Source organism: Phyllopteryx taeniolatus, chromosome 4 (assembly GCF_024500385.1).
Source record: "Phyllopteryx taeniolatus isolate TA_2022b chromosome 4, UOR_Ptae_1.2, whole genome shotgun sequence".
Classification (NCBI taxonomy): Eukaryota; Metazoa; Chordata; class Actinopteri; order Syngnathiformes; family Syngnathidae; genus Phyllopteryx; species Phyllopteryx taeniolatus.
The window spans coordinates 18,100,108-18,108,229 of record NC_084505.1 but is presented as its reverse complement, the minus strand read 5'-3'; the positions used below and the strand labels follow the sequence as shown (position 1 = coordinate 18,108,229).

Genomic DNA, 8,122 nt, shown 5'->3' with positions numbered 1-8,122 from the left:
ATATGCACAGTCAAAATAACAGCAGAAACATCTCCAACTTACCGCAAGGTGTTTTCTCACGTTAGAAGTGGGCTGAAATATCAGGGGCACTTTTGGGCAGTGACAAAACTACGCTGCATGTTAACGCTGTTTTTCATAGTCGCGCGCGGCTGGCACGACTCACTTTTATTGGCCCGCGAAGCCTAATTGACGAGTGTGTGCAACTTTCCTTTGTTGTTTGATTGGAGAACTTAAGTCAAACATCATGGTGGTACCCACAGTGGATTGGAACATCAGCACCAGATGTGTAAGTCGAAAACCAAAGTCCAAAAATAGATCGCACACGCAATTATTGACGAATGAAAGTAGCAAGCAGCATGTAGATCATTGTAACAGAGTAGAAGTACCGTTTCTTAACATACATACTCTGGTAAAAGTCAAAAGTATGTGTCATTAAAATGAATCTGACAAGTACAATTTATCCAGAATGTTACTTGAGTAAATGTAACGGAGTAAATAGTAATTGTTCCTACCCACCTCTGTCCTTGACGCAACAATAAGGAAGAGACTGTAAAAATGGCATTCCAAGGCGAAAACCACTGCTTGCCAAAAAGAACATAAAGGCTTGTCTTTTGCAAATAAAAGATATGGATGATTCCAAAGACTTTTGGGGGAATAATATATGGACTGAAGAGATGAAAGGTGAGCTTTTTGGAAGGAGTGTAGGACAGCATTTCAGAAAAAGAACGTCATCATCATCAACGGTCAAACATGTAGTGTGATGGTCTTGGCCCGCTTCGCTCCTTCAGGATCTGGATTGATAGAACCATGAATTCTGCTCTTTAACAGGAAATCCTAAAGGAGCATGTTTAGCCATCAGTTTGTGACCTAAAGGTGAAGCACACTTCGGTTCTGCAGGAGGATAACGATTCCAAAACACACCAGCCGGTCAACTTCTGAATGGCTTAAACAAACAAACCAAAAAAAAGGTCCATGACCTGGCGGCATGTTTTCTGGTCGTTATCAGAGGCTGCTTCTCTGCAACCCGTGAAGTGTCTGCAATGTCCCCGCACAAATTGCCCTCAGAGTGGCCACAAGTGCCTTGAGAGCGGCAAAAGTGCCCCTGAAAAATTTCGCTCAGCAACACAACCCACCTATCCCCTGTCGGCGAAGGTGTTTGGAGAGAAAATCTACGCTTACGGTTTTCGAACAGAAGATTTTTTTTATCTCTGCAATAGCCCCCCCCCCCCCCCCCCCCCCCCACCCCCCTTGGTTTCGGAGGGGCAAAAAAGTGCCCTCACAGCTGGAAAAAAATAAATAACTTTGCCCCTCCCACTTTCAAAGTTGTTGCAACGCCCCTGATGTCATTGGTGCCACGATGGGAGTCAGTGTGGTGGCACACACACACACACAACCAGTGAAGCAGGTTCCAGGTGAGCAGTGGTGACCGCACCCCAGCCAATCTCAAACGGGCCGGAAGCGGCCGAGGAAGCATCGAAGCAAACACGCGCGCAAGGCCAAATGGCGGAAGGAAACCACACGCTGACTATCTCAGAGTTTGACTTTGAAAAACATTTTGACCAGACTGAAGCTCAAAGATGGATGAAGGACTACTGGTGAGAACAATTACGCTTACATTCATTGCGTGACCTCTCTCTTCCACTCACACACAGGCACTTTGACATGACTGACAAGCTGAGGAGTTATTGTTTTAATACAGTCGCCAAAGGGGCAAGGTAGCCTAACAGTTCTGAGGAACAGGGTTCAAATCCCGGCCTCGCCTGTGTGGAGCTTGCATGTTCTCCCTGTACCTGCGTGGGTTTTCTCTGGGTTTACTCCGGTTTCCTCCCACGTGCCAAACACATGCGCGGTACGTTTAGTGAAGACTCTAAATTGCCCGTAGGTGTGAATGTGAGTGTGAAAGCTCGTTTGTTTATGTGTGCCCTGCGATTGGCTGGCGACCAGTTCGGGGTGTACCCCGCCTCTCGCCCGAAGATAGCTGGGATAGGCTCCAGCACGCCCACGACCCTTATGAGGAAAAGCGGTACAGAAAATGGATGGATGGATGGTCTCCAAAGTCACGTTCACGTGATTGATGTTTTGTGTGTAACTGTCACACACACGCTCTCACATAATGAATGTTAGTGCATGTGACTTATCTGTCAATCAGTCATTCATGTGTGTCGAGGACAGGAATTGTTGGAACAGCCCAAAGGGACAAAAGTTCAACAAGCGATGATACCGTCAGTCTAGGAATGTGTCCAGCTGACCCGAACCGTTTACCTGATGTGTTGTGAGATTTCAGGATAACTGATCCTCCAACAACTCATCCTCAAAAGTACATACCAAGGACAAGGGATCCTCAAGGACCACCCTGGGTGGTCAACTGGTCCTCATGTAGAATTCAAAGAAATTTTGTAATTTACATCAGTTAGACATAAATGTTTAATAAAGTTCCTATTTTAAATTTAAATTTAGTATTTTTAAGTTAACTTTTAGTTATCAGTATATAATGAATGTAATTTTGTTCAATAAATGTGCACTCTTTGCTAAAAAAAAAAAAAAAACTTTTCACACACACTATACTGGCAAAAGTATTCACCTACCTGCCTTGACTCAGATAGGAATTTAGGAGAAATCCCATTCTTAATTCCATGTCTTTCTGGACCTTGCTTTGTGCACTGGTGCACAGACATGTTGGAACAGGAAGGGCTAATCCCCAAACTGTTTGACATTCAGAATTAGCTCAGGAGCTAATATTGTGTGTATATATATATATATATATATATATATATATATTTCCAACTTTGTGGGAGATGGCCGCTTCCTGTTCCAACAAGACTGCATCAGTGCACAAATCAAGGTTCATAAAGACATGGATGAGAGAATTTGATGACTGGCCTGCACAATCCTAACTTCAACCCTATTGAACACTTTTGGATGAATTGGAGCGAGAGCTAAGAGCCAGGCCTTCTCGTCCAAAATCAGTGTGTAACCTCACAAATGCACTTCCGGAAAAATGGCCATTAATTCCCCAAAACACATCCCTAAACCTTGTGGAAAAGCTTCCCAGAAGAGTTTAAGCTGTTATAACTGCAGAGGGTGGACCGATGTCATATTAAACAAGATGGACTTAGAATGGAGCATCACTAAAAATCACGTGTCAAGGCAGGTGAGCAAATATTTCAGACCCTCACTATTAGACTTAGGGTTACCCTAGCCCTAAAAAAAATTAAGTTGTCCCAAAAAATAAATACATAAAAAGTTCCATTTATTGTGAAGACCGGTTATCGTCAGTATGCACTTTAAAGGACCAGTTTGCCACCCATTGTGTTGACCCAATATGTCCACCTGATCTGTTGACCTGGTATGTTAATGTGACATGCCATCATGGTTGGTGTTGCGTGTCTGGGTTCATGTGTGTGTGTGTGTACGTTTTCCTGCAGGGCCACGTCATTTGCGGTCAGCACTTTGTACGCCGCACTGGTGTTTGGAGGGCAGCGCTACATGAGGCCCCACCCTAAAATGAACCTGCGGAGGCCTTTGTTTGTGTGGTCACTCTCTCTCGCTCTCTTTAGGTAAGAATTTCTGTCTGCCCGTGCCGTCTCCATGGTGATTGACCTTAGTGCTTTTCTGCACAGTACGATGGGTGCGGCGCGCACATGCCGGTACATGCTTCACATCCTGGGCAATGGCGGCCTGAGACGTTCCGTGTGCGAACAGAGCTTCTACAACGGACCCGTCAGTAAGTTCTGGGCTTTCGCCTTCGCCATGAGCAAGGTACCTGAGCTGGGTAAGTCCTACTTCGAGTTTTTTTTATTTACATTTTTAGAATAGCTCTACTTTTAAACCGTTCACAATCAATGTTACAGTCTATTTGTTCAAAATCTATAAAAGTCTGACTGTTTAGCAAATCTTCCTTTGTGTAAGTAAGTCAGGTAATGTTTCCGAAGACGAACGAAAAACATACCACACAGTCAGCACGAGAGAGCGCGTTACCGAGGCGACCGCACGAGACCGTCACAGATGCTGGGTTTTGATAATAATCCGGATGGTCCTTTTCCTCTTTGGCCAGGAGGACAGAGGACGTCCATGATTTCCCAAAAACAAATTGAAATGTGAACTCGTGAGACCAGAGCAGACTTTTCCACTTTCCGTCAGTTCATGGGAACCGTTGAGCTCGGGCCCAGAGACGACGGCAGCATTTCTGAGTGTTGATGTATGGTTTTCCGCTTTGCGTGGTAGTTTTCACTTGTCTTTGTAGATGTAGTGACAAACTTGTGTTCACTGACAATGGTTTTCTGAGGTGTTCGTTTGCCCACGTGCCAGTATCTTTTACACAATGATGCTGGTTTGTAATGCAGGAGGGATCAAAGTTCACAGGCATTCAATGTTGGTTTTTGGCCCTGCCGCTTACATGCAGATATTTCTCCCGACTCGCTAAAACTTTTGATGATATTATGGACTGTAGATGATGGAATCACTAAATTCCTTGCAATTAAACTGTTGGGACTATTTGGTCACGCCGTTGCTCACACACAGGTGAACCTCGCTCCAATCTTGTGAACAACTGAGCCTTTCGGGACTTCCCCTTTTATATCACTCACCAGTTTCCCATTTACCTGTTCACCTGTGGAATGCTCCAAACAGGTGTTTTTTGAGCATTTCTCAACTTTCCCAGTCGGTCTATATTGGATACGTATCCGATGCAAGTGCAGTATGGACGAGCAGGTCGTACTCATCTGACCTACACGTCATCAAAAGACGACAATTGGTCGACAAAACAGACAGGCCCCAAAAACAATGGCGGACGAAGGTGCAGAAAACAGTCAGCGGGAACATAAAATGCTTTACAACTGATAAAAAGAAAATGGATGGATTTTAAGTTTTTGGCAGTGTGTCTGCCAGTCTCTCTGTTTGTAATGTGACACAATGTGACTATCTGCTCGTGTTTGTACTTGGTCAGGCGACACGATGTTTATCGTGCTTCGGAAGCAGCGCCTGCTGTTTCTGCACTGGTACCACCACATCACAGTGCTGCTGTACTCGTGGTACTCATACAAGGAGATGGTGGCAGGCGGCGGCTGGTTCATGACCATGAACTACAGCGTGCATGCGCTCATGTACACCTACTACGCATGGCGCGCCGCGGGCGTGCGTGTGCCCCGCGCGCTGGCCGTGGTCCTCACGGCCGCTCAGCTGGCGCAGATGGCGGCGGGCCTGGCGGTGAACGGCCTGGTGTACCGATGGATGCCGTCCGTCGACTGCCCAGCGCGGCCCCCGCACGTCGCCTGGGGTTCACTCATGTACCTCAGCTACTTGCTGCTCTTTGCCGACTTCTTCTACCACGCGTACCTGGAGCCCCGCCCCAAGGCCGAGTAGCCGCGAGCCTTTCCTGTCTTCGAGTTTTGTTTTGGAAAGATGGCGATGAGTACGATAAGAGACTGAAAGCAGACACAAAAGAGTTTCAATTCACTGACCTGTTTCTTCTGGTTTGACTGCATTGCTGCTGCCACCCACCCCCCACCCCCATGTGGCCAGCAGCCAATCAGGTGCAGCCAAATATTCCCACTCCTTTCATGTGCCTATACCAAAGTCAACCTTGAACTTTAAATCAATATGCTTTTTCCTACATCTAATGTTTACATCGCCGTCGGCCGGATGTGTTCACCTGCCTATTTGCAGATTTTGGTTTTTAACCTATCCTCTGTTATTCACTGAAAAATGTGCCCATTTGCAGTATTGCGCTCTGAAACACCCTAACATGCCAAAAGATGGCACCAAATCTCTGCTTAATAGTGTGGGAGAGACGACTTTGGAAATGTCATTGATTACAATTAAAAGTTGCCCTGTTGAAAATGTAATGGTAGTGCAACTATATCAATTACTTTCTCAAAGTAATAGAACTAATTACACTTGATTAGATTTTGATGACTTTTCTTAATTTTGAATGAATGCGCCAACAGGACCCTTGGACGTTTCCTCGGAAACTGGAGAACCCAGAGAAAACCCACACAAGCACGGGGAGAACATGCAAACTCCACACAGGCAAGACTGGATTTGAACCAGAGTCCTCAGAATTGTAAGGCAGAGGAGCTAACCAGTCTGTCCACCGTGCCGCACGCACACACACGCCAAGATATTTACCAGCATTTGGTGCCCTCCACCCCTCCTTGAGCGGTCACGGTTATCATGGTGGAGGGGTTTGTGTGACCCAATGATCCTAGGACCTAAGTTGTCTGGGGGTTTATGCCCCTGGCAGGGTCACCCATGGCAAACAGGTCCTAGGTGAGGGACCAGCTCCACAGAGCCAATGACCCCAATGATGAAAACAGAGGAAAACGTTTTCCCTTGCCCAGACGCGGGTCACCGGGGCACCCCTCTGGAACCAGGCCCAGTTTGGTGACCTCAGTATCGCATCTCGGCTTTTTGCAGATGATGCGGTTCTGTTGGCTTCATCTAGCAGTGATCTCCAGCTTTCACTGGAGCAGTTCGCAGCAGAGTGTGAAGCGGCTGGGATGAAAATCAGCACCTCCAAATCTGATACCATGGTCCTCAGTCGGAAAAGGGTGGCGTGCCCTCTCCGGGTCGGGGATGAGATCCTGCCCCAAGTGGAGGAGTTCAAGTATCTTAGGGTCTTGTACACAAGTGAGGGAAGAATGGAACGGGAGATCGACAGGAAGAGGTGGATGAAGTGGTAGCGAGAGGGAAGTCTGGGATTCCCTGCGAAAGCTACTGCGGCCGCGACCCAACCTCAGATAAGCGGAAGAAAATGGATGGATGGATGGATGGATGGTGCCCTCTAGTGACCATGTGACACAATTGCTCACCTCCCAAAACAAATATCTTCAAATAATCCCCAAATGTGTTACAAAAAATATTTTCATAAACGTGTGCTTCATGTTCAATAATTTCCAAACCCTACAGTGAAGCGTTAAAAGAAGAACAGTGATGATCGACATTTGAACCCTTTAAAACAGGGCTTAGCAAAATACACCAAGTGTTGGGTTGTTAAAATTGATTATTTTTCCATTCATTTATCTCATTATTAAATTATTTGATTTAACCGTAATTACATAAAAAAACAAAAACTATTGTAATCCTGTATTTTTTGCAAATGTGTATCATTTCATTAAATATTTTAGCTGTTTCATCATAAATTAATTATGAATAGAACATTTTAATAAATACTAATTTAAAATACATTTTACATATTTAGAACTGTATTTTTCATTCAATTGTGTTGATTTATTGTAAACAAGGTAGGAAAAAAAATTATATTTAAATGAATATAACTAACGACTGGTTAGAGCGTCAGCCTCACAGTTCTGAGGTGCGGGGTTCAATCCCCGTCCCCGCCTGTGTGGAGTTTGCATGTTCTCCCCGTGCCTGCGTGGGTTTTCTCCGGGCACTCCGGTTTCCTCCCACATCCCAAAAACATGCATTAATTGGAGACTCTAAATTGCCCGTAGGTGTGACTGTGAGTGCGAATGGTTGTTTGTTTCTATGTGCCCTGTGATTGGCTGGCAACCAGTTCAGGGATGACAGCTGGGATAGGCTCCAGCACGCCCGCGACCCTAGTGAGGAGAAGCGGCTCAGAAAATGGATGGATGAATATAACTAATGCAAGAAAAAATCATTTAAGTGTTCAAGCCTCAGCACTTTTTGGGCTCATTCAGTGTGACGTCACGGTCTCCCAACCAATCCCGGGCCTCATCTCTACTGGGTCAGGTGGCACTTCCAAGTGGTTCAAACCTGTACTGCAGCACAATCACCGAGTGCCAGAAGTTGATTCAGAATAAAAGATCAATTTGAAGATGATCGGATTATTGATTCATTTTTTGACTTATATCCACGGTCAGATGCTTTAGCAAGTTTGCTCACGTGAGTTGTACACACACTGAACGTGCATTCGCTTCATTTGCGCCACTTTGATATGCTCCTCCCACCTCGGCCCTTTTTAGCGGGTTGTCGGTACTCACGTCCGACGACGGTGCGTTGCAAGCGGCCAATATGCATGTTTTGAGGCTGATGCCAATTCCGATATTGGGCAGAAAAAAAATATGATAACCAATTTCTTCATTTAATCGCGGCCAAAATGTGTCAAAAGTCAGCGTATGCTCGCTCTTGCGTTGTGACATAA

General features: G+C 45.6%; 1 protein-coding gene across 2 annotated transcripts; it reads left to right on the top strand.

Moving 5' to 3' along the window:
• The first annotated feature begins 1,363 nt into the window (after positions 1-1,363).
• LOC133476560 (elongation of very long chain fatty acids protein 6-like) lies at positions 1,364-7,800 on the top strand. 2 transcript variants are annotated; one of them, XM_061770123.1, is made up of 4 exons: positions 1,368-1,595; positions 3,426-3,557; positions 3,621-3,772; positions 4,946-7,800. In XM_061770123.1, the coding sequence occupies exons 1-4, from the start codon at positions 1,501-1,503 to the stop codon at positions 5,359-5,361; spliced, it is 795 nt and encodes a 264-aa protein (XP_061626107.1). In that variant the 5' UTR covers positions 1,368-1,500; the 3' UTR covers positions 5,362-7,800. The 2 variants fall into 2 exon arrangements, with proteins under 2 accessions (XP_061626108.1, XP_061626107.1); XM_061770124.1 differs by lacking the exon at positions 3,426-3,557 and having other exon boundaries at positions 1,364-1,595.
• Positions 7,801-8,122: the final 322 nt, after the last annotated feature.